Consider the following 27,194-nt stretch of genomic DNA (forward strand, 5'->3'; position numbering starts at 1 on the left):
GCTCTTTAAGTATAAGATAGTCAAGGAGTGCGCTTACATTTACGGCAACTATTTTTATTTTTGTGATGGCCTTTTATTCAAATATGCTATTATTTGAGATTATGCTCGTTTCGTTACTTGCAGGAGTTACTTTATGTGGAGGAAATATACCAGGTAGGTTATTCTTATAAGGTTGACGGTGGTTGAACCTTGGTGTTAACCTTATAGTAGTATAATATTAATAATAATGAAAAGATAAAAGCAAAATATATGTATATAAATGTTTAAGGTTAAGGTTGCTAAGTTTTGTTATTCTGTGGAAGCTTGAATTGTCCTTGCGTTTTATCCATATATTTGGTTAGCGTTTGGGTAGCATACATACCAACTACTTTGTCGCTAAGTTGCCTTTATAGCAGGAAAGATGTAAGAGGAGCAGACAGAATTGAAACGCATAAATAATCGTAGTGAAAAGTTTGGGCCCTGTACAAATCCGCCTAGCGTCCCGGCCGTCGTCATCAACGTGACGGGCGGGTTAGAAACTCTTAAGGTTAACTTTTATTAATCAACAAGGGTTTTCCCTAGTTTGAGCTTGCTTTTTCACGTACAGTATAACAATCAAACAGCTTACCATTGCAGTCATTAGTTTTTCACTTTTCAGGACTTATTAACAACTGTTTTAGGCCTACGCCGTATTTGCTTGAAAGTCAACAGGTGAAGAAAGCCGAAATCTTTTCATGCATGCAGGGACCTAGTTTGGTAAAAAACTTTGGGGTGTATCAACTTTGTGTGATATACATTGGCAGTCAGAGGTTGGCAGTATCGCGGTACTACAGTACCGAATTACTGTACCGCGGTACTTTTGGATGGACCAAATCTCTGTAACGAATTACTTTTTTCAAGACAATTTAGTCGGTCCCGGTACAGTTAAAGTGATTATTTCAGGATTTTGACAGGTTGGTTTTTCTAAAGTTCGATTAAGTAAACTTTAATTCAGTCAATTTACGTTGAGTTTCATACATATGAAAATACATTTCTTTAGGGAGTTTTAAAGCGATATTTGTAGTGCAAAATAGAAGATTTTTGCGTATTTTAGTAACTTTTTAAATTTAGTGGGTATTTTGCGTTATACATCAGTTTATTTTTGCTCATTTGTGACACAATGTAGTGGGCGAAAAAACGGTGGGGGCCCTGGAGCGTGGGCCTCCCTAAATCCGGCCCTGACTTATATAAATACAGTATATCTATGGGTAGGACTAACATTATGAAACTACAAATAGTCTCTAACAGAGGAATAGAATCTTGGTGCAATCGAATATTCGTTTGCGCGAAAAAAAGCGTCGTCCGAACATTTGGAGACATGTGACAGCCAATGAGTTTCAGAAGACAATTGAAAAGTACCCTAAAATTAGGCGCAAGTCCAAAATAAAATCGGCCTTAAATCAAAGAGTAGTTATTTACCGGTATCAGAGAGTAGTAACTTACCGGTGAAAGGATTTTTAATAATATTTAGAGGTTAAGCAGTTTGTTGCCTAAATTATATCGCAGATTTGGCTGCCTATTAAGAAGGAAACCGGTTATTATGATGTTACGTTGTAAAAACAGTATGCCTTATGATTGGGGTTTGTATCAGGTATGGTGGGCTAGCTAAGCTCACAGGTTTCCGTAGGTAGATGATTAGTTAGTGTTAGGTGATTATGCTATAATTACAACGCTTAACATCCTAACGCTCCGCACAGTAATGGCAAAAAAAAACAATACAACACAATACAGATACATTTAGTGGCATAGCAGATAATGTTTTTTTCAGCATAGCCTAGGTATGTCAAGTATGACAATAGCCTACATAAATTGATAAAGCACTCTTGCCTTTACCGCAGTTACTTACCAGACAAGGCTGGAGTTAACAGCCAAGACTGAACTGTACTGTAGGTTAGCATTTACAGTAACCGGAACAAATAAGGGCTAATTATGACAGTTAGCATACTTAAGCTCACACGTTCTTGGGCTTTGAAAAAAGTATACTCGTGGTAGAATTCCGTATGACAGCACTATAAGCACCACATGAAATAGTATGTTTTGATGTCCTGATTATTATTGATATTTTCTCTAAAACTTAGCCTATAATGTAATTGTGTTTGTGTCACCTTTAGATTCTGACTTTCACCTCCCCCATTTGGCCTTTCTGTGTCCATTGGCTTTATTTTTGCCGTTCACTTGTTTTAATCATCACATAACTTTTGTATTTGTCAATCGCAAGGTATTTTGTCAAAACGCATGGCGTAACTTGTCATGGTGGGTGCTACTGGGTCGTGGTTTGAAGTGCTGTGTTATATGCTAATTTCGCTGCATGAGCTTGCAGGTGTTGGTGCAGATTCCTGATGTCATGTATTTCTTTCTGCTTTCTTTCTGCATTTCCGTTCTCAATTTAAACTACTGGTTGGGTTGTGAAACTGTCGCAAGTTCAAAATACGGTTCCAGCCGGTCCATTGCTGTCACTGAATTATGCAACTGTTGACACTTCCGTACCTAATTAATACTACTTCAACTTACATGTGGGTGCAAAAGCTAAGAACAGAAATTTCTTTTCTGAAAGTCTCTCCGTTCGGTTTGACATTAAGGCCTAACGAACTGCTAAACTTGAGTTCACCATTTTGCCAACTTATCCGTGTGTATACTGATTGATAGAACACATTCAAGAGATGTTTTCAATATCACTGCAAAATTAAACTGAATATCGAGAGAAACGCATTTTGCGCTGTAGTTTCAATGGTTTATGTAATTCGGAAGTAATGAAAAATGGGACACATACTAAAATCAAGGCCAAAATATAGCACAGCAGTTGTTGGTAAACATATGGAATACCATGCTAGTAGTATTACAATATTCAATACTATCAAAACTGCACAAGATTTTCGTAGGAATAAGAGCTAGTTATGACAATTAACACAGTCCTATATATATGTGTTGCTTATCGAATAAAAACATTTACTGTTACGCAAGCCCTAGGTGTTGTAGGCCTATGATAATCTTGATCTTTGGACTTAGGAAAGTCTTTGCACGACTTAAACCTGGCGATGATTTCTCCTCAGTCGAGCCTTGCAAGTTCTGACTGTCACACATTTTTATTTCGGTTTTTTAAGTTGTACCGTATTTTCTTGAATAGAAACCGCGGCTACTATTTTTTATTTTTGAACGTTTTATGCGGCTTCTATTCAAGGGCGGTTTCTATTCAAGAAAATACGGTATATACTGTTGCTCGAGTTTACAACTGTTTACCAGGTCCACTGAACAGGAGCAAGTGTCGTTAACATCTTGCTAAAGGGCATTATAACAGTACAACTCCACTAGATATTGAACACAGAAATTGAACTGTATTTATTGTGAGGCCAATGCTACTATCTGCTACCGAGTTGATGAAACTGCAGTACAAGGCGTAAACATCAACTTACAAAAATTCTCATGACCTTTTAGTAATGGTATTTAGCAAAATGTTTATTAACGACACTGTTACAAATTAATATATCATGTACAGTCATACACGATCCCTGCCTACAACCAATGAAGAACTTGTGTTGGTATCGCAAAATGTTCATCGCACAAGAATGTTTGGTTGTCACCATTTCACTGGAAAAAATGTTTGTAGCCATTTTTCCTAGTTTCTTGTTAACCTAATTTAAATGTTACAACTTGTTAACCTAAACCTGACTTATATCTTACTTTGAATCTGAATATAACTTCAATGAAAAACTAAAAAGCTTATATTGATTTTTGAACAGCCATTCTTCTAACCTAACCAACTATCTTTAACTCTGGGTTGCTTGACATATACTCTTAATACCCCTGTATATATTATACAGTTGCATTTGATATTCAGTAATCAGTATGCTTGTATTTAAAAAAAACTGTAAGTTACAGTATATGCTCATTTGATTCTAGGATTAGATATTAGATTTGGTAATTAGTACAACATATAAGAAAGCTGGAAACTGTTACCAGTACATATAAAATTACTTGTATTTGCATTAATCCTTTGCTTTATAACTTAAAGTTTATACTTAGTATAATTCAATATTTTTGCAGATAGCTGTGGTATACTTACACCACCTAGTAATGGTGTCATCTTACACTGCAGTCGTGGAAGCAGATCCAATTCTAGATGTATTGTAAAGTGCAAAAATGTCATTTCAACAGCTCAAAGCATACGGATTTGTAAATGCAGTGAAAGGATATGTTTGTGGGAAGGTTTTAATCCAAATTGTGAAGGTTTGTGTACATGCTGTTTGTGTAATTTGATATGCAGGATAGTTAGTCTGAGAGAACTGTTAACCTATGTACTTCATTTGACTTTGTTAGGTATATATTAAAACCAGCTATAGTAGGCGCCAAGGGGGATCTAGATAATTTTTAAAGGTGGTTTTCGTTTTCTCGAGGTTTGAAAATGGGAATTCCTTAGGAAATTGAAATTCTGCAAAGTTTATTTTGCCGTTTCATTTCCCCATCCCTACTGCATTGTGTAGTGAGCTAGAGATATTTGCGCTCTTTTGAAAAGACAATCGCTAGCTCACTTCACCGCTTGCTTTCCCTATTAAATTACCCAAAGTATAATACCACATACAAATCTGCAAGGGTTCTTGATTACCAGGGTAACTTGTTTCGTTGAGTATGAACCTCGTTGGCCATTGATACTTTTGCAATTAAATAGAATGCGTTTGTTAGCGATGTCTGGATACGTTATTCCAAAAGTGATTGTTATATCACAACTCACACTCTGCTTCAGTGCACGCAGATGCATTTAAATGCAAGGCTATATCTGTTTTGCACCATAGCCATTTATACAACATGTTCAAAAAACCAGGAGATCAGATAACGCCAGGAAACTTATGCTAAGACTATTTTAATTTAACAGGGGTAACATGCATAAAAAACTAACAGTGATTCAAATTGTGTTCATTATTGCTGCTCTCGTGTATTCGCATGTTGTGATTTTGTTTCCACACAAGCCAAATGCTGACACATAATGTCATTTTGGAGCTAGAGGGTTTGGTGGATACTGTGATTTGAAACTTTATGGACATTTTTAAAAACTTAAATATGGAAAAATCAATAGTTCTTTTTAATTTCCTCTGTTTACTTGAGATGACGTGAAAGATGGAGTAATAAGGATTGTTTTATAAAGCGTTTAGTTTCGATAAGTAATGCCAAGCAACCGAAAATTAGAGGTGCACCGGATATTCAGCAGGCTGAATTGAATTTGATTGTCAACCCAATTTATTTCCAGGTTTCGCCAAAAACCGAATATTAAAATACTTAAAAACTTTACTTTATTGCAAGAAAACTATAACAACAGTGGATAAGTTTGTTTTTGCACGTAAAAGAAAATCTAAACATATCGATTACATACCTTTCTGTCGCAAGTTACGAACAAGTGTACTTTGATTCAGCTACTGTATTTCTTTCATTATATAAGTAATTACAGATTGCAGGATTTGGCCAAAATAATTCGGTTACTTTTTTCTAAAATTTATATTCGGACTGAATCAAAAAAAAATGATTCGTTACACCCCTGCCGAAAAATTCAAACCGTCTTTGAAAAGTTTGAAAAACACTGTGCTGTACAGTAGTATAAGACCAGAAGTGATTGTAACCACTAAAAATAAATTATTTTGCAGCATGCATTTAATAATTTGCCATTTAATTTACTGAACTAACAGTTTTTTAAATTTTGTATACTCAGTTGGTCAGTGTGAATTTCCAATCCATAAAGAAGGCTCTATAGTTTTACTGGAAGAATGGTTTGGAGGATTTACAGCCTTAATCAATCTGGGATTTTTGCCAGCACTTGATGATGGATGGTCTGCAGTTGTCATATTTGAGCAACCCTTAGGCTCGGTCTGGTTTTAGTTATTTTGTTTGAAAAATATTTATTATAAATTTTTTCATTTATATAAATTTGAGTGCAAATTGTTTAAGCTAATTTACAACATTTATTGTTCCCACCATTTATTATTTGCAATAGTTATGTATTCATAATTGTATGCACTAAAGGCAAGAAATGGTTTAACATTGTAACATGAACATTTAATTGTATATTCTCCCCAATATCTTTATATATATAAATTTCATATGATTAACATAATGCACTTGCATTTTCTGAAATACCTATAAGATATAAAACAAAGCCATTACTTTCCACACTTTTACTATAGAGTGAAAACTTGCTCTTATGTTTTATGTGACATTGTCACACATATATATACAAAGAGAAAGTTTAATCATACTTAAAAATTTTAACATTTTTTAATCATTTTATAGCCACATTTATGAGGTTTGTTCATTATTTTTTCACCAAAACTACATACATGTCCCTAGTTTAATGACATAAGAAGGGCTATTGGGAGATTGTGTTCCCAGTACTGATCAAAAGTCCTATTCCATCACCACTAGCCTATTTCCTGCAGCAAAGTTACTTTCAGTACAGCGGTGTTGGGCATCAAGAAAAATGTTTTATCACCATTAGACTATAGTCAAGCATATTTTGCATTTTCTTGTGTGTTTGAAACTTTGCCTAAAATACTGACCATTGTTTCTTTCTTCACCCTATAGCCGGCTGCCCACAGTGCGATTTGTACGAACAGTTTTTGTGGCCCTCGACCAGTCTCGCAGTTAAGGTTGATGTAATTAGATGTACAGTACACGATTTGTCTGTACACTGAATGCGAATTCTGCATGTCGACGCTTTCGCAAGCAATCATATTTTTTTGTTTGAAAGGATCAACATGTTTGTTTTTGGCATCGCTGCATGCGATTCAGCCTTGTGACTGGTTATAATCCTGACATACCAGTGCTATACCATGGTCACTCTTGGTAATTTTAAAGACAACGAAGAAGTGATGAAGTGATTTAAGTTGATATATTTCATTGATACATAGATAAAATGTACCGAGATCAGAGCTACTTCCAGAGGCTGGGCGAGATTGTGAAACGGCAGCGCATTGACAAAACTAGCCAGATCCAGCAGAAGGGTGAAGAGATTGTTAAGGCATCTTATCAAGTCACTTTCCTGGCGGCTTAGGATATGAAAGCCCATACGATTGCAGAATCTCTTGTTATGCCAGCCGCAAAAGTCTTGGTCACGTGAGCAATTGGAGAGTAGGCGGTGGAAAAGTTAGAGAGTGTTTCCATTTCCAACAATACTGTCAAGCGCCGCATTAAGGAAATATCAGTCGATATCACCGACCAAGTGATTGGAGAAGTAAGACCTTCAAAGTTTGGATTTGCCATACAACTTGATGAATCTACAGATGTCACCAACGACTGTCAACTACTTTTCTATGTCCGCTTTACACAGAACGATGTGGCAAAAACTGAATTATTGCTGAGCCATGAAGTGTCCACTACAACAAAAGCAAAAGGTATTTTCAACATTTTGGATAATTTCTTCAAGAAAAATGCATTGCATTGGATTGGGGAAAGCTTGTTGAATGCACGACAGATGGGGCTCCCTCTTTGCTTGGTCGAAAGTCTGGGTTTCAAGCCCATTTTAAAGCTGTGTCAACAAACGTCTAAACTGTTTATTTGCTTCACACACAGGTTTGCTCTTTGCGCTAAGTTGCTCCCTGCAAAGTTGTTAATATGCTTGAACAGAGTTGTCAAAATCGTAAATTTTGTTAAAATGTCGGTTTTAACACTAGAACGACCAGAAAAAAACATACACCTCTAATGACCCCTGGTGTCGAAATCGACCCTTTCAATATTTTCATTCTTTTTTTCCAATGAAGTTTAATTTCTATCTTTATTTTTCATTTAATAATATTGCTACAGACCCTGAGGTGCAACAGTTTATAACTTTGTACATTTTAATAGCTAAAAATCCATCTTTTCCCATAATTTGCATTCTTGCAAAACAAACAAATAACCAACAATTTTTTTGATTTTTTTCATGGTGCAAGTGTAGAAATTTGTGTTCAGAATTAATTGCACTTGAGCTACACCTTACAATAACAGCAATGCTATGCAACATTATTAGTCACAAAATTTACAAAATGCACCTTTTACATTCTGTAACTGTCCAGTCACCATTTCCACATTTTCCACATGTCGGGTTTTTACAGTGTCGACAGATCGTAACTATCTTATTCTGGCATCGACTACCGCTACTTGTTCTCCTCTTCCTCGGTGGTCGTTCTTGATATTGATCCACATCTCGGGGTTGTGTTAACTTTTGTGCATAATCTTTCCTCAAAGCTTCGACCAGCTCCAATATGAAGTTTCAGCAACTGATGCTACTATGAGCACATATTTTGTTAGTAATCCAAGAATTTATGAGGTCATTATCCAAAATGTTGGTCCAGACCACCAATGGCCACCTTCCTGTTGCTGAGTGAGTTGTATGCTGTCTCGCTATTTGGTCAACCACATCCAACTGGATGATATTAGGTTTTTTTTTCTGTTGTGTTCGTGGTTGGGCTATTGTGCATTGTGGATATCCAAATTACATATTTTTTCTGCTTACACTGATAGTTTACAAGTGTACAGTTTTTAGATGTGTTGAAGAAAAACTTGCTGCAAAACTTTTCTTTCCCACCCTTTGTGATCTCTTTTGGTAGTCCTTTACTACTAGCTCTAATAGTTCCAACCATAGTCATGTTTCTTTCCTGCAGCAAACCGGCAAGATTCAGTTTCGTCAAAAAAAATCTGTTGTGATATTGTATGATCGTCTTTGTGGTGAATGGGAAATCAGTCTCATAACTCCATCCTCCGAGAGTAGAGTATCATTTTGTTGATCTTTTTCTAAAGCTCCTAGATAGGGTAAAATATTGCAAACGTACTTCGACTCCACCTCCGCTAATATCCAAAATTTCACTCCAAATTTGTCCAGCATAAAAAAGATAAAAGGCCATCTATTTTTGATCGGAAATAGTTCATCAACAGTCTGGCTGTAGAGTAAAAGTTCTACTGAATGGTGAAAACGGAACTCACAATATCCTACAATGGAAAACATTGGCTAATCTTCCATTTTCTATGTATTAATGTATTAATATGTACAGTACGCCCACCATAATAACAATTAACCTGTCATAAGTTTGGTAATGACTCTGAGCCTAGACCATTGTTGGTATGAAGTATCCTGGTGAGCAACAATTATATCATTCTACACAGCGTGTGTCCTTCTCCTGCTCTTAGCTAAAACGTTATAAGATAATTATAATAGTAGCACTTTTGTCTACAACTGTCATCCCTTCAGGCGCCAACGCTTCTATGGCTGATTGTGATGTGTGACACCTCATCCGGACATCAATGGTAATCCTATTTGCATTCTATTAACTTAAGATTGTAATCTTTCAAACGCATTATCACCCAGTAATCCTGTTTGAAACACAATGAAAACCAGTTAACCCAGAATTTACTAATGTCAAAAAGGCAACCAAACAATGCTTTATCTCAAGTTGAGATAACCTAAAAACCTACTTCTGAATAAAAACAGTCCCTATGTTGTACTAACTGCATCCAGCATGAAGTATAAGCGCTGTTTGAAGAGCACAACAGTAATCCTGTTTGAAGCACAGTGAAAACCAGTAGAGTTAACCCAGAATTTACAAATGTCGAAAAAGGCAACTAAACAATGTTTTATCTCAAATTAAGATAACCTAAAAACCTACTTCTGATTAAAAACAGTCCCTATGTTGTCTCCTCTATCACACAGAAGTGTGCTGGCTCTCCCAAGGAAATAGAAAAAACGTGTCTTTTTCAAAAAAAAAGATCACAACTTTCAAAAATATCTAAAGGACGAGGAATTCATCGCAAGATTGGTTTACATGTCACATATTTTCGAAGCTTTCAACCACCTAAATCGGTCATTTCAAGGACTAAACTGCACTGTCAATGAATTTGTTTCAAAATTGGCAACCTCTCTCCGGAAGCTGGACCTATGGAAGCAATCGCTATGGACTGTTTAAGTTTCTGTAATATCAGTTGCGCTCTTGAATATCAGTGATGATTTTCCCCAGGAAATCATTCATCATCTTGCATTACTTAATGCAGAATTGTTGCATTACTTTCCAGATGTGACAAATTGTACCTACATCACCAATCCTTTCTCAGTTGATCCAGCCAACTTACCTGTCGGGACTGGCGAGCAAGAGGAGCTGATAGATATTCAGGAGGACAAGACAGCAAAGACAAAACACAAATAATGTTCTCTAATATACTTCTGGCTTCGTATGGCCTGTTCACACTCAACGCTAGCTTCTCATGCTGTTCCGCAGCTACTGATTTTCCTTTCTACATGGGAATGCGAGCAGGGATTTTCACTCATGATGAATATCAAATCAAAAAGTCGAAACAGACTAGGTGCGCCCGGACATGATTTTCAATGCGCCGTTAGCAAATTTATGCAACGCATAGACCAATTGGTAGACGGTAAACAAAAACAAAAATCTCGTTAAATTTAGTTCTTTTATTCTTTTGTAGGTCTTTTATCGTTATTTTAATGTATATTGTTATTCTTCTGAATACACTAAGATTCGAACAAAGATTATTTTGTAAAAAGTGGTCTGTGTTGACAATGGGTGGTCTGTGTTGACAGGGTGCCCAAGTGGTACGAGATCTTAAAAAGGTTGGAAACAACTGCTTTAACACATTAAATTGCAAAGAAGTTAAGTGTTGTCAATGGCAAGTAAACAGTAGGGTTGTTGTCTGTTTTAAGGTTTTGTTTATTTGGCTTTTATAGAACGCAAGGATCACCAGTTTGACATCAGATGTAACATCAATTTCACCATCCAAAAATAGTTTTACTTTAAGCAGTAAAGAAAGAAGTCCAGCCAGAAACATATCAACAAGCAATAGTTTACATTCAGTGTTTTCTGTTACTGAAGTGGAAACCAGAACACCTTCATTAGGTATCAGTAACTATTCAAAGATGCACATGTTTTTTATAAAATGACTATGCTACTAAGCTGTCTAGTGATTTGGAAAGATTCAGTACTAGTTCCTTCATGTGAACTTACAGCCACCAATTACTTAATTAATTACTTAAAACTAATTAATTGCGCCATAGGCGTTGCAAACGCAATTTATTTTCTAAACTTACGATTCAGTCTGATGCACACATTACCGATTGTGGTGTTTTTGGTAGGTTATGTAGGTATATACAATCACAGAGTTACAGATGTTGTTTGCCTAAATCCACCTGGGCCCATGAAACCAATAGTGAAATTTTCTTTTTCCCAAACACTCTGCAGTAATTCAAATATGTCAGCTACAAGCAGTCCTTTTACAACTTCAAGTCGTGTTGTTTCACCATTGGTTAACGAAAGCACTGGTATTTCTTCTAATCAAGGATTACACGTAGGTAATAATATTATAGGTAATAAGCGTATATTATGCTCTATTATGAAAAAAATGCTAAAGAAAACACCATCCCTTGATATTTTCTGGTGTTGCTTTCACAGAAACAACTTCAGCAACCAGCTTGGTTGATAATAATACCAGCAGTATGACAACATCGCATCTTTCAGTTGCTACCACCATTTCACCAAGAACTTTTCTCATGGAAATTGATGGAATGCAATGCAAACGTATGTAGTATTGTGTGCAATATTTGATTATCACATTTTTTGTTCAAACTTAAGAATGTCTTTGCGTATATAGGAATGCTTTCCAACATAAGCGCCGAAGTTTACAAAATGTAGGGCGGAAAAGTTAATGGGTTCACATGTTTGGGAATTCCCCGTCTCAAGGATTGTTGTAAAAACACATGATAAGATAAAATATACAGTTTCTAATCAACGTTATTTGCAACAACAGCCATGCTGCAAGTTTTTGCTTTTTATAAAATTTCTGGACTTGTTGGTTATGCTAACCTACCAATTATAGCACAGTTTTATTTCTATTCATGTCTTAGTGCTTTGCCACTTTTTTCTGCCTACGGATCGCTGGGAGTATGGTCTTTGTTCTACCATACGTCCTACTTTTAGTTCTGAATGGTACATTGAAAATTAAACGACACTCTTATACGCATTATTCAATCATTATCTATTATTTAATTATTGTTATTCGTTTTTTAATTTATTCGCATCAAAAAACGAAACAGATCTAACAAAATGAGCAGCAACGATTACTGAATGTACTTCTATTTGACACATAATCAAGAACGTTAAAATTTTGAACCCTGCAGTAAAGTATCTTGCCTGTGATTTTCCGCACCCTCTTCCAGATTTGCACTCGTTATTCTCTTTAACCTCTTTGCATGCGTCGTCCCCAGGTTAATTTTGGTCATTATGTTTGTTTGTACAGACGTAACTTCCGTAACACCAGAGATGGAAAAACACTTCCAACAAAAGCGTATATAACCTTTTGACTCGAACTGTATTCCTTTGAAACATACACGCAGACATAACATTCAAAACAAGAGTAACGAAAAGTACATAATAAAACACTGGGAAGTTTGTCTTGTTCTTTTAACATGTTTAAAATGCAAACGTGATTAAGTCGTTTCTGTTAAGATGATTTTGATTGGGTTATGATTGTTGAGGTGGATATATTACTTCCATTTCATATAGAAATAGGTCTACGAAATAAGCAAGTTTGTAAATAAACTATAATCCTCAATGTAGTGTTTTCATAGAGCATGATTTCAGTTATTGATGTTTCTTTTGTTGTCAACAATATATAGGTCAAAATGATGAGAGCTACAGGACACAGCCTGGATGGGTCGATGGAGGTTTTAGCTATTTTAGTGGAAATGCTTTAGTCGAAGTTACTCAATCTGCTACAAAATGGCTGGTGGTGGTTGTCTTTCAGCTTCCCATTACATCAATTCAGGTAGAGCACCAGATGGTGCACCATGCCTTTGTATTGTCTTTGTCAATCCAATTTCTGTCCCGTCTTTTTGCATGTGGTCAATTTAACCTCATGCTTTATGCAACGATAGACAACATTTGAATTAAGTACCATATATCATGTCCATTAACCAATTGCGTATTTTAATTTTTTATCATTTTCAAATAATGCATTACGCTTTCTCACTAGCTACACTCACACATGTTAACATAACTTGAAACTGTCATTTAAAAAAGCTATATGTACCTATCACTCATTATTCTTTCAGTATACTTTCATCTTCAAAAAGTTTTGTCAGTTCGTTGAATTTTTTTTGTTCTGAGGTTTGTTCAATGTGTAGTGTTCATTCCTTGAGCTAATTAATATGTTATACCATTTTCAACCTTCTTCATTTCCCGCACCCCTAGATAGCTTTTGATGTGTCGTATCATGTCAGGCCCCTTACAAAAGTAACTAAACTGTTGGGGAACTGTGTTGAGAATTTTTAGTCAGCTCGACAGCCGAGTGGTTAGTGCACTGGCGTTACAATAATGTGGCTCTTGTTCGATCCAAAGTGCTATCCAATTAACAATAAATTTTAAAAGAATTTCATGGCATGGCACATTAATTCAAGGTATCTGAAGTTGGTCAATTTAGATAACTAGTCACAGGACCAGTGCTGTTGTTTCATGCTATATACCTGTACTACATACAAACAAAACATAGATTGGTTGATAATGACTTCATGAACTAAACCAGGCTTTAAATAAAATTAACAGATAACAGTTTCGCTATGGTACCATATATTTTTTTTGCAGGTTTGGAACACAATTATAAAGGGTAATCAATCAAATGGTCTTTTGTGGAAGTTTGGACCCATAGGCTATAATAGTCAGTTATCACCAGGAAAGCTTGATGTAAGGTTCATTGCCAAAATGCAAACTCAATCTGACAACATGGCAGCAGGTTACCTATTATAATGGCATATTCTGAAAGTCACATGAAAAAACCTTATGTTTTAATTTTGTAAACAAACTATTTATTTTAAATAATTAAAAAATTTGTTTTTGAGTTAAGAAAATATGAATACAAGAGCCAAAACAGTAGAAAGCATTTTATTAGACAGACGTTTCACTTGATACTCCAAACTTTCTTAACGAACTAGAGAATCAATGATATGTTGAGGTTTATAACTAGAGTGATAGAAAAAAATCGACTGTAATAACTAGTGAAAATTAGATAAGGGCCTAATCAGATGTTAAAAAGAAATAGAGGAAGCAATTGGTTATCTATGTTGAGCAACAGTTGATAGTTGTACATTTCAACCAACAATTCGCTCTAAAATCTGCATAGCTTTTTGCAATTTGACTAAAAAATGTTTTTGGTAAGACTTAGAGTATGCATCTAGTTTTATCCTGACATTCCCCAATATTCTAAGAACACTAACTGCAATTGCCACAACTCATCGGTTATTTAGTGGAACAAGCACAACATAATGCACAACCATTTAGAAATGTTGTTTTTATTAGTGTTAGCTGCATGTGATGCTGTGCTTAATTGCCCTATTGCTGAACAATATGAAAACTTTTGCATTACATCAACAAGTTTATATTTTGCTAATATTATAGTGAATATTATACAATTCATTTCTTTTCCTAACTGCAACTGTCCCCAACTTGTTATCAGGTAACAATTGTTAGACCGGCTGTGTTAGGGTACATTCAAAGCAATTTTTCACTTATTTCAAATTCTAAACTTTATTTTATACCAAATCAAGTTCAACCTTATACTCTGTTATTTCAAATTTACCCGAAAAAATTTTCCTGATGTTGTTGTCTACTTGTAACATCATGCTCCATGAAAGTTGCTCAGCTCAGTAAAATACAAGTGCTTCAAAACTATAAATACGCTCAGAGAAAGCAGCACTTGCCAAAGCTGCTCGTCATAATTTTTCCGTCGCTATGTCGAAATTTCACAAATTGAGCATTGTTTTATCACAAAACCAATGTTTTTTAAACGACGTTAAGTACCATGGGAAGTACTATGATTCTGGATATATAAACCCATATATTTAACATAATGTTGTAAAATATTCATTGCAGAAATCAAAAAAAATTTTTTATACTTGTTTTTTACAACTTTTTTAGTTTGTTTGGTTGTTTTAGGGATTATTAGGATTTGGTCCTAGCAAAAATAAGTCGCTTTACTTTACCAGTAATTTTATGTTTTAAGTTATTTAAGGGAATCTGAGCTGTCATGTTCCTGGCGCAATGAAATAGAATGACGTTATTTTCAGTTGTTATACATTATATCATTTTTGTTAGCATTTTTTTAGTTTGGGTGTTATAAGATAATATGAAAAAAATATGCAGGGGAAGTGTACTTTTGTTCAAGTTATTTCGGGACTGGAGATCCAATATGGCTACCTTTTGAAGAAAGGACAAATGTAAGCAACGCAACAATTAACAAACAACATGAAGGTGAAGAATATTTTCATAATATAGTAAATGTATATTACATTTCATCTTTATTTTCATAAATAAAAGGACTGTGTCATGCAACTATAATTGGTACAACTACAATTGATAATAGTTATGGTTAATATTACATATATGCAAGCTATACACTTAATAGTGTGCTTAACTTACAATGACTTAGTTATTCTAAGTGATTTTTGGTAACAGTGGGGTCACATAATTTTATGGAAAACTTTGCCTCCCTTTGTACTGATTTACTAGGGTTACCTCGTGTGGTTTGTATATAACAAATTTTACTTAACTTTCTTAAACTAAACAAAAGAAATTATATATAAGTTTTTAAATTGCAGAACCACACAAAGTAACTTTTTGAAAATTCGATTTAAAGTAGATTTTTATGGATTTAAAAGGAAATTTTCAAGTGCTGTAGTTCATTTTACTTCTAAGTCATATAAAGAGATATGTAAGGACTTTTACTAAAAATTAGTTTTATGAGACGCAGACCACCGATAAAATAACATTTCATTTTGATTCGTTCATTTTTTATGAATTTTATGTCAAAATTTCCTGAAATAGATCTAAGACTGTGGTTGGGAAACTTGCTAGTAATCAATAAAGCTTGTTAGAAAATGTACAACTGTGGCAACTCAATATTATCACACTTATGAATATTTCCAACTCTTCCTGAAATAAAGCTCCCTAACAAACTCAAACAGTGTGCAGGTGTACTAATCAAAATATACTATTAAAACAAAGCTATTTTGCACTGAGAATCACATCACTTATAAAATGAGTGACTAAAATGAGTAACTTTCTCAATAATTTTATAAAAATAGAATTACTTGCAACATTCACCTGCAGCAACATGTTTGCTTGTTGACTTCGTTTTCTTTCAAGTTTTTACTTGGCATCATTATTTTGCTTTTTGAACTCAAGTACCATTGAATCTAAGCTTTATATATGTTTAGAAAACAGTAGAGTTCCTGTCTCCTTGTCAGCAACCACAAGTTCCCTTGGTTTGACTACAACAACCCATTCAGATGTGCGAAGGTTAACACCAGTTCCACGATTAACAAATCAACAGAGATGTGCAAGTTCTGCTCCTTATGGCATACGTCCAAGAAGATCATCTCAAACCGTTCCTAGATGGAAGCGTTCACGAGGTTCAAATTTTGCGTCTTTACTCAAATGTATAAATGAAATTTTTAAAATGCTATTACAGTTGAATAAAGATTAAATTGTTTAAGTAATAGTTTTTTATTACTGTTTTTAGATGGATCAAAATACGACTACAATGAACTTCTTCATAAGTCTATTTTGTTTTATGAAGCGCAGCGATCTGGTTCTCTTCCAAATAACTACAATCGTATTACATGGCGAGGAAATTCAATGTTAAAAGACGGCTGTTCCATTGCCGTAGATCTTAGTGGCGGTTGGTTTGATGGTAAGACTTTGAAAATACATATACATTTTTGTTTTGTAGATTTTCATATAGGTGTATTTAAACCATGAGATTTTCTGAATATGCTCCAGATGTCAACATTAAAAAAATTAACCCAGTTTTCTTACATCAGTTTTATAGGAATCCTGTTAAAGCCAATTGAAAATTAATTTTCAGTTTTATATTTTTTCGAGTTTTTGGATAGATAATTCTTTGTAAAATATTTTTTTTCATCCAGTTTTACATTTTTAAATTTTATAACATGGATGTTTACCGTTTACAGCTGGAGATTTTGTTAAGTTTACTTTTCCCATGGCAGCAGCAGTTACAAATCTAGCATGGGGTGGAATTGTTTACAGAAAAGCATATGTGCACGCGGGATTACTTCCCAGGTTTTTGGGATCATTAAAGTGGCCAGTGACTTACCTTATCAATGCTCATACCGCACAAAACGAGCTTGTAGGGCTTGTAAGTATGATCGGTAGAAAAATTTTAGCTTTACTTTTTAACTTGTCATTTTAGGAAATTTTTGAAATTTAATATACTGCAATTCAGTCAAGATATAAAAAGATAGTTTTAATAGGTGGGTGATGTTCGTGCTGACCATGATAGTTGGTCACGTCCAGAAGATTGGAATCAAGATCGACCAGTTTTTAAAATAACTAAAGATGCTCCTGGAACTGAGTTGGCAGCAGAAACAGCTGCAGCATTAGCATCTTCTTCGCTTGTTTTAAAAAGAACCCATCCTTCTGTAGCTTCACAAGCTTTGCGGCATGCCAAGCAGCTTTTTAATTTTGCTGTGCAATACAGGTATACTCTCAACAGAATTTTATTTCTTATATGTTTTGATTAGGCTTAAAAAGGTTGCAAAAAACATGTTGATAAATCACTAGAGGCCTTATACTCAAAAATTACTGAAAACACCACACAGGTTGCTGAAAGCGTTTCAAATGTTGTGAACCGTTCAGGTGACGTGAAACGCCTTGCAGGTGATATTTCAAATTTAGACTTTAATATTAACTTACAAGAAACTTAAAAAATTATAAATTTACGAAATCCAACTAATAATGGGGATGCTGTCAATAAACAATATGTTGGTAACAAAATTGTAAACTTTAATGATAGGGGTGATTTAAGTATGAACAATAATCGGATTACTGATTTAGCAGACCCCATTTTAGATAGTGATGCTGTACCAAAAATATGTTCATTCTATACCACAGCTTGCATATGATTAGGGCAAAACGAGTTTTACATTTTCATCAGAAATAAACATAGCTTATATAAGTAAAACAAACACTCTTAATGATAATATGATTGGATTAACAGAATTTAATAATAAATTAATATGGCTTACTATAAATGGTACTATAAAAACCAGAAATTCAATTAATCTAAAAATAATTAGGATCAAATGATATTTTGAGAAGAGGATGAAGAAGAGAAATAGTAGAAAAATTCCAGTTTAGTTGTGTATCCAGTTTAAAAGAACATAGATTTAGTTTAATAGATGTATTATATCCTAATCCATGTGATGAATTTTTAATTGAATTTAATTCATGTACTTAGAGTTTGACGTCCTGGTCTTGTGGTTATGTATTTGTATTATTTATTAAATTAATTAAAAATTGTTAATATAAGTGATGGACGTTGGATTTAATCTTATAAGTAAGAATTTAACAAATGAACAAGTTTCTGAATTAAAAAAATTATACAACATCTACAACAATTATATATATCATTAAACAGTTCTGGTGTTATAAGAAAGTGTTTAAAAAACTAAAATTTGAAATTATCTTTGAAAATAACATCAGTTTTTCTTATCACAACCTTAGTAATTGCTGGTTCCATACTAGTGGTGCTGATGTTCTTTTGCAGACAAAAACAATTCATTTTACTAAAAGAACTGAAGCTTGTAGACATGCTTTTCAATTGTATCAGAAAATATTAAACAAATTGAAGTACTTTTTGACGTCTGGAGAAGTTGATGACTTTTTAGAAAGAGAACTTGCTATGACTGATGAACAAGTTTCTGATGTCTGTTCACCAATTTCTAATTGTTATGAGAAAAAATCTTTGAAGAAATTTTATCCCAAATAGGATTTTATTTTGAATTAATTTTTTTCGGTACATACACAAACTTGCTTATCAATTCCAATAATTTCCAATTTTTTTGTTTTTAAATAATCTTCAACATGACTCCAAACCTCCATAAATATTTCCGTTTCATCTGGAGTAAGTAAAAGGAGCAGTTTCTTTCTAACGTGTTGAGTTCTACCATAAACTGTTTTGGTCTAATGACTTTCTTTCAGTTATAATCAATCCAACCATAAGCAACTTCAGGTCTATGAACTTCACCGCAACTTTTTCACTATAACATTACATCACCAGAGACAATTTCTTGATTTTCACAACTTTTTTTTAAATCTTTCACCCGAAGGGCAGCGCTGTAATCATAATCATTACAATTGGTACAAATTCAAACTCCATTAAAATTCGTAATTTTTGAATTTTGACAGCACATCTCTTTTATATTGTAAACTATTTTCTTTTAAAGTAGTTTTATGACTGTAAGCTAAAGTAGTTATACCATCTTCAAGAATACATCTTTTATCATCAAAACATGAAAGGAATTTTTTATTGATTTCTATTGAATAAAGTTGAAAATAGTCACTTCTAATTGTTCTCATTTTAAGAAGCATTTGTTTACCATCTTTCAGAGTATTTGCATAATCTTCATGTTCAATATCTTTCTTTATCACACATTTTTTAATACTTTTTCCTTTTTTATCTTCTTTATCTACATTTTTGACGTAAGTCCTACGATTTCTACAGTTGGCACACCACCGGTTTCATCTTTCATGTTTCCAAATACTTTCTTAATTTTTGAATCATAAAATTCTAAGTTTGAGTTGTAATTAAATCAAATCAAACTTTTCTTTGTCAACCCAGAAATATTTGCATACATGTTCTGTTTCGATATCATATGTCAATGAATCTGTGTCTGTAAATAAAAGTTTTGTTTTGTTACCATATTTCTCTTTGATGCGGTTATAATGAAATCATACATCACTGTTTAAAATTCTAGAATACTCATTCCAACATAAGCTGGTCGATTTAGAATTAATTTTTCTTTCAACTTATGAACAGCTACAAGGTTTTCAATAAATACTTTACTGGTAACAAAAGTTGGTTTTGGAACATGTTTTAATAATCTTTCTGAGTCATTAATTCAATTAACATTAACTCTTTATGAAAATTTTGCATTGTTTTACCAAAAATTTAATTATTTAAAAGTTGTAAAACATCTTTTCTCAAAATTTGATTAAACATCTTTTCTCTTTTGTGCATTGAAATCAATATATTTCTTTAACCACAGTGATTGATTTAATTCCAATATATGATATATTTTTGTAGCTTTTATACCTAATGAAAGGTATAATTCCCAGTTCTTGTATCGAAGAACATAATTTTTCTCATATTTCATAATTTCTTCTTATATTTAGGTATTAACGTTTTAATTTAGTCCAAGACTTGATTTTATTTCTTTGCAGTACCGTAACCTGAAAGCATATCTACAACTTCCATTTTGTCTGGAGCTAATGGATAATCGTTATGTTCTTCATGTAATTCCTCAGGATATTTTAAATCAACTTCTAATATTAACCCTTTGAGCGCTTCACGTTAATCTGTTTTATTACCCTTACGGCGCAACCCTTGAATTGAATTTTCTTTCAACCACTTAAAACCACCTGTTAGTTAAATTGACTCATAGCCCAACCGTATAAATTGTTTGCATCTAAGTATGTAATGTAATTTGATGGTTTATTTCAATCATAATCTTTTAAATATTTTTTATTGGATATTTCAACATATATATTAGTGACATACGGAACACCACCTCTGATACCTTTTTCTATGAAAAAATATTGGTCAATATCAGACATTAATTCTAAATTGATTTCAGTCATTTTAAGTATTGCGTTCTATGATAAACCAAGTGCTGTAAAACAATGAAAAAGGTCTAATTCATAATATTGAAGACAAGTTTTTCTAAATTTATGAAATACAGTGAGCCCTCGTTAACCCGAACCTCAAACAACCGGAATCCCCGTTATCCGACACAAAACTGCCAGGAACAGATTTCCTATGCATTTTACCTCTTTAATCCGGAAATCCCACTGTCCGACTCTGACGGAAAATTTTTGGAACAAATGTGCTAAATAAATAGCAGTAACTTAGTAACAGTAACCCACTTCCGCTACAACTCTATTCTCACTTCCTTTCAAAAGCCTATCTATGTACGTACATTTGACAAAAGAAGTGGAAACTTGTGAAACGAAAGGTTGTGTTTAAATAGAAATGTTTTAACCTTCGGTGCTGTGCTGCTCAAGCAATGCGTTTATGTTCGAATATATTAACACGGTTGTATCGCAAATTTTTTTTCTTCTCTATTAGTTTCATTGTGGTTATTTTGAAGTTAATTTTTTCTATGACGTATGTTTAGTTGTAATTGACGATTCGCTTATGTTGACATGCAGAGGACATTACCATGAAGCTATTCCACAAGTAAATGAATTTTATCACTCATATAGTGGTTTCAATGATGAACTGATATGGGCAGCTGCATGGCTTTTCAAGGCAACCACTCAGCAGCGTTATCTGAGTTATGCTGAGCGCCTATTTGACAGCCTTGGTGGGACTCATATAACTGGAAGCGAGTTCTCTTGGGATAACAAGATGATAGGTGCTCAGGTATTATTGGAGCTAAATACATAGTTTATTTAAACTGCAAACACGTCAAAGCATCACATAATTTGCAGTGCTGCAAAAAGAACAGAAGTGATAAATTAGCTTGACGGTTAGCTTTTGTGTAGCTTACGTTTAAGTTAATTAAACTCGATAAAGGTATGACCACTCGTTAAAATCAAAAATGTAGATTGCTTACAAACATTCTAACAATTTTTGCACATGAATTTGACATGTCTAAGGTTATAACTAGTATATCTCAGTTAAATGTGTAAATAATAAATTTGTCACTTTTTCAGCAAGCCTTAGTTCGTATTGTAAGGAGGTGTTATTGTATAGGTTTTACTGGCAAACATCACAGGGCATGACAAATATCGAAATGGCGTGATACGTTTTATGAATAAAATGCTCACAGAAGCTCCTAAAACTCCAAGTGGTATGTTGTGGGTACGTGAAAAAGGCCCCTGTCGCTATGCAGGTAATGATTAACGCAGAGAAAAGGCAGTGGCTCCAACAATCCTGACATGCTAAATTTTTGAACGTGAAGACAGGAAAGTGGAAATTTGCAAAACTCATACTCGCATGTATGTGCGTGTCAGGAATCTTGTCAGGTTTTGATAAGCAATTTTTAACCTTTTTGATTTAACTGATAAGTTATTGTATGTTTTCTCTCGAAATTTTGGTTCCAAATTTGCGGTAGAAGTTTTGTGCTTCAAAATTGGGAAAATTACGATATGTTTTAAATATTTTGCAAAGTGGGTAATTTCCAGTCCTATGCAGGGTTGTTGGAACCTTTGAGTTAGGTATTGGCGTAGAGTGCTAGGCTACCATGCAGCTTTGTCATAGTAGAATATCACTACAACTGAAGCGGCATAGGTTACACAAGAACATTATAATTATGTATTATATATTATTATTACATTATAATTAATTATTACATATGACATTCAAGAAGTTAAGTAGCCAGTAACAAAGATTAATTGCTATGTGAATTTTCCGTTTTTCAAGCTTATCCTATTATTTTGTTTTAGTGAAGCTTTATGCTGATAAATAAATATTTATTTATTTAATTATTTTCTTTTGTATCTGATAACCTGAATAGCATTTTTGGGTAAATTTTGGCTGCTGAATCCAAATCTGCAATCGGATTTATTCTATCACGTATAGATTTTGCGTTATTAAATATATTAGTCCAAAACTTTGATGGATTTAACAGTGTGAAACCACTGACTTCGTGATATGCGCGGAGAGGAGGAAAATGAGTACTTTAAGCTTTTTTCTGTCAAACTTTCTGTTCCCCATGGCAATGATCTGCCTGTTCCTTCACCCCCTTTACATGAAGAACTAGAATCGGAAGAATCTTCAACTGAGCATCAAATGGTAGGCAGTGAAGCATCGGAAGCTGAAGAGGATATGGAAGGAAGGAGCTAAGAAAGTGACTTTGATTAATCAAAGCATGTTAAATGATCTGGTGCGAGATTTAACATTAACTATTTAAGACAAAGCTGAGATATTAGGTTTACGTTTAAAGCAGTGGAACTTGCTTGAAGAAAGCACCAAAATTTCCAAGTTTCGACTTCGTCATGAAAATTTGTCATCCTTTTTTGACATTAAAGACAACTTGTGCTATTGCAAAAATATTTCTGACTTGATGATTGAGTTAGGCTACGAACATGATAGTGATGAATGCAGACTCTTCATCGACTCTAGCAAAGGCAGTTTTGCTACATAATGGAAACGTCAAGCCTGTAGCTCATGAGGCTTGTTTAGAGGCTATCAACTACTCTGAACATAACTGGAAGATCTGCGCAGATCTAAAAGTTGTATCAGTCTTGTTGGGTTGCAATTAGGTTATACAAAAGACATGTACTTCTTGTGTCTTTGGAATAGCCGGGATGACAGTAACCACTTCACAAGAAAAGTTTGGGAATCACGAGAAAATCCGACAATTGGAAGGTTTAACATAAAACACACACCTCTGGTAAATCCAGAAAATGTGCTTCTACCTCCACTACACAATAAACTTGGACAGACCTTTGTTGAAGCAATGAATCACGAGGGAGCTGCGTTTATTTATTTAAAAGAAAAATTTGGACTTTTCAAAAGTGAAGCCAAACTGAAGGCAGGAGTTTTTATTGGCCCCGAAATTCGAAAACTATTACTAGATGTCCAGTTTAAAGAAAAGCTTAATTCTACAGAATTGGATGCTTGGAAATCATTTAAACAGGTTGTCAACAATTTCTTGGGCAAGTACAAAGCTGAAAATTTTGTAGATAGTGTTGAAAACCTGTTGCAAGCCTATCAACGATTGGGTTGTCGAATGTCATTAAAGCTACTTTTTCTCCATGCTCATCTTGACTTTTTTCCGCCGCACTTGGGGGAAGTGAGTGTAAAGCATGGAGAACGGTTCCACCAAGTCATTGTTCTGATTGAAAGCAGATATAAAGGAAAGTCTAACGCTAAAATGATGGATGACTACTGCTGGTTTCTGCAGTGAGAAAATATTCATCTTATATTCGTAGTGCTAATTTTTTCAGTAGCATGGTTAACCCATATCTCAGATGGCAAGAAAGCAGCAAAAACTGAAAAAGACGGTAGGAGCGAAAAAGACGGGGAGTGATTCTATGACCTCTACCATCTAAGATAGGGTTAATAGTATGATTTGAGGACAGCTATTCATTAAATTTTGAGTTTGTTCAAATTGTCTCTGTTTTAATTATTCATCACTTAGATCAAGAATGTGCCATTTTCGTTGTAAATAGATGATTGAAGTGATACGTTTACGTAACATTTAAGGGAAAAGAAAGAAAATGGTAGTTAACTGTATCTCAAAAACTAGACGTGATAGAAAAAAATCTGGCTTCAGATTATAAATCAGCGCCCCAAATTTAGTCAAAAACAGTTTTAAAACCCTCAGATACATGTGATAACTTTTTTTTTTGTTGAACAGTATAATCAGCAATAAATGATTATGTCTGAAGTTTCATAATTTATCTGGTAACAATGGCATTTTGATTTGTAGCCAATGCGGCACTAATTGGATTATTAGCTGGAGAATTGGAGCCCCCACTTCCAGAAAGACGAAAATATTTGAAATGGGCTGAAAAGCAAATTCATCTACTTGTAGGTGACGATGGGCGGAGCTATGTTGTTGGATTTGGAAAAGATTATCCCAAACGTCCTCATCATCGATCTAGGTAGTTTAACAAAAGTTCAGTACAAAGTGTTTGACCACATTTCGTCTATAATTCTCTGCGTATTTCAGCTCATGTCCACGTCCGCCTGCCACTTGTGACTGGACAACATATCATAGCAATAGGCCGAACCATTTCATCTTGTATGGAGCTCTTGTGGGTGGCCCAAGTAAAATGGGCCAATATGATGATGACCGTGAAAACTTTCATCAGTCAGAAGTTGCTATTGATTTCAATGCCGGGTTCCAGTCCGCTGTTGCAGGTTTTAAATACTGCTTTATGTTATGCAAATTTTATTTTTTGATGCTGAATATGATACAATACAGGAAGCATCAATGTCGAGTTTAAATACTATAAGAAGTGCAGGAACCTTATTTATTTCATGGTAATCTGACAATATCTTAGTGAGAGATAACTTTAATGTCGTTTCTCAGAGAAAACATAGGGTTATAGGCATGTGTTGTGCGAACAAAATAAATTTACGTTTCAATTTTTACAATTACGTTTACAATTTTTCGTAAGGGTGGATGCAATTTACGTTAAATTTACTTAAAATAATAGGACGCTTTACATGCAGGGCACACGCTAAATACAGTTGCCATAATAAATTTGTCCGCCGTGAATCGGAGCAGGCTACTGCTTCATAAAAATGTAATTCAGATTTTTGATAATTTTGGGTGTGGTTGATTTTGTAAAATTATTTTCAAAAACAACCAGGGTAGACTCCGACCGCACGTCCCCGCCCTATTAGCTGTAATAATTGTGTAGGCTATATCAAAACATGAATACGTTTGGCCGTACAAACCCATCGAAGTAACGCTGTCATTTCGGAAACTATTTCAAAAAAATTATACTTAATACTAAGTGGCGTAGCAGGACGTGTGCGGCCCGCGGCTTATGACTGAGACGGACAACATTTAGCAACGTCATTAGACTCATTACCGACTTTCAGTAAAATTAGCACAACGGTTTTTTTGCTTGTTCACAATGCTACCGAAACCATGCTACTGCATATAATAGTGCTGTATTATTTAATACTAAGAGACTCGTAACTAGCTAGGGGCGCTAAGGTAGGGTTGCCATATGTCAGGATTTTCCTGGACATGTCTAGAATTTTAGTGTTTAAATCTGCGTCAGGGAGAAATGTTAAAAGTACTTAAATGTCCAGGATTTTTGAATAATGCATTTTATTAAATCTAACTGGCAATATTTTCACTGTAAGAATTTGTTCAATATGCGAATTATCTTTTTTATTTTTTGAGTCTCTTGACTGGGCTAGTTTATTTTGTAGGATCGTTTTTGTTGTTTGCTTTATAATAACCAGACCTAGCTTCGTATTTTGTAACTTTTATCAGTAGTGAATGTAGCAAAATTGGTCTTATGTTCGTTAAGTGGAAAATAGGTCAATATTAATAAAACAGAAAGTTGTTGGACTAAACAAATGTGCCAATTCTGTGCTTTTTCCTTCTATGACAGTGATGCTGTCTAGCGGAAAACAAATAAGCGTTTGGATTGATAGGGTTTAAGAACATACTGTAAAATGCCGTATATAGCATCCGTCTGGTGTCGCAAAAGTTGGTCATTGAGACCGTCAGGAATTTGGCTTTTTCAGCCATGGTAACCCTATACTAAGGGAAAGCAATGATTATTATTCTGGAGGGGATTAAAATTTTGTATCTACAATATTGTATGTGAAGTTGGCTTTTATGTTAGAGCGCTGGGTTTGCAATAATGCGACCCATAGTCGATACCGTTGTTATGGGCAAAGCATTAAAGACGCTTTTTCCTGTTCAGTGACTCTGGTGAAATTTTCTAAATTCGGGAGTCGTTGTGATAAAAAAATGCGTAACAATCACACGTTGCACAAAGTCTACCTCGGTAACTGGCACTCGAACGATGAGGAATCGTCAGCGAGTTTAACTCATCCGAAGACTTAGTCCGAGGATAAAATTGTTATAGCAGACTTTAAGGACTTGGTGCCTTGATACATAAACCCATCCATAAGAAACAAAATAGGTTAAAACCAATTTCAACAACATGTTGACTTACTGTTAAGCCAAATTTATGATAAAAAAGTGTTGTGAAATTTTGTAATTATTTTTTGAACAATTTCAGGGTTGAAAATGCTTGCCAGGAGGAACAGAAATAAATGACGAAACATCTGTCCATCGTAATTTCATCTTTACCAGACAAGCATCAAAAATGAATCAATATACTGAAATAACTAGTAATTTGACAGCAATTATGTCATTAATAAAGCATGACGAGCTTTGCACAAAACTAATCAAAATAAAAAAATACTGTACTCTATAGCCTAGCCCAGTGGTTTAACCTTTATTAATCTGCCAAACCCTTACGCTTATTTGCAAACTTTCGTTGAACCCCAAAGTTTCGCTGATTCCAAAAAACAAAAATCTACCACATTTAATAGTTATACATTACTGTATCAATGAGACTCCTGTTGTTTTTCGGAGACCAATAGTGAGATTCGAGGCTTTGTATCGGAAACAATAATTCTCATATTTTCCAAAAATA

The 27,194-nt window shown here is 34.3% G+C and overlaps 1 protein-coding gene and 1 pseudogene across 1 annotated transcript; both read left to right on the top strand.

The window, feature by feature from the left end:
• Positions 1–26,971, top strand: LOC143451547 (uncharacterized). The gene is made up of 18 exons (XM_076952178.1): positions 1–153; positions 4,060–4,242; positions 5,714–5,868; positions 10,709–10,877; positions 11,114–11,329; positions 11,430–11,555; positions 12,653–12,801; positions 13,617–13,764; positions 15,171–15,278; positions 16,244–16,438; positions 16,549–16,719; positions 17,000–17,184; positions 17,300–17,526; positions 21,258–21,471; positions 21,805–21,943; positions 24,488–24,662; positions 24,731–24,921; positions 26,775–26,971. Exons 1-18 carry the CDS (start codon positions 66–68, stop codon positions 26,810–26,812), a joined length of 2,877 nt encoding a protein of 958 aa, XP_076808293.1. The 5' UTR covers positions 1–65; the 3' UTR covers positions 26,813–26,971.
• On the top strand, positions 6,831–10,702 carry LOC143451683 (zinc finger BED domain-containing protein 5-like; annotated as a pseudogene).
• Positions 26,972–27,194: the final 223 nt, after the last annotated feature.

Source organism: Clavelina lepadiformis, chromosome 4 (assembly GCF_947623445.1).
Source record: "Clavelina lepadiformis chromosome 4, kaClaLepa1.1, whole genome shotgun sequence".
NCBI lineage: Eukaryota > Metazoa > Chordata > Ascidiacea > Aplousobranchia > Clavelinidae > Clavelina > Clavelina lepadiformis.

Bases quoted from the DNA above. Each gene is read 5' to 3' on its own strand.
- LOC143451547 (XM_076952178.1), top strand. From the start codon at position 66: ATGGCCTTTTATTCAAATATGCTATTATTTGAGATTATGCTCGTTTCG. The intron at 16,439-16,548 runs GTTCAAATTTTG...TACTGTTTTTAG, and splicing joins TAGATGGAAGCGTTCACGAG to ATGGATCAAAATACGACTAC. The intron at 24,922-26,774 runs GTTTTAAATACT...GAACAATTTCAG, and splicing joins GTTCCAGTCCGCTGTTGCAG to GGTTGAAAATGCTTGCCAGG.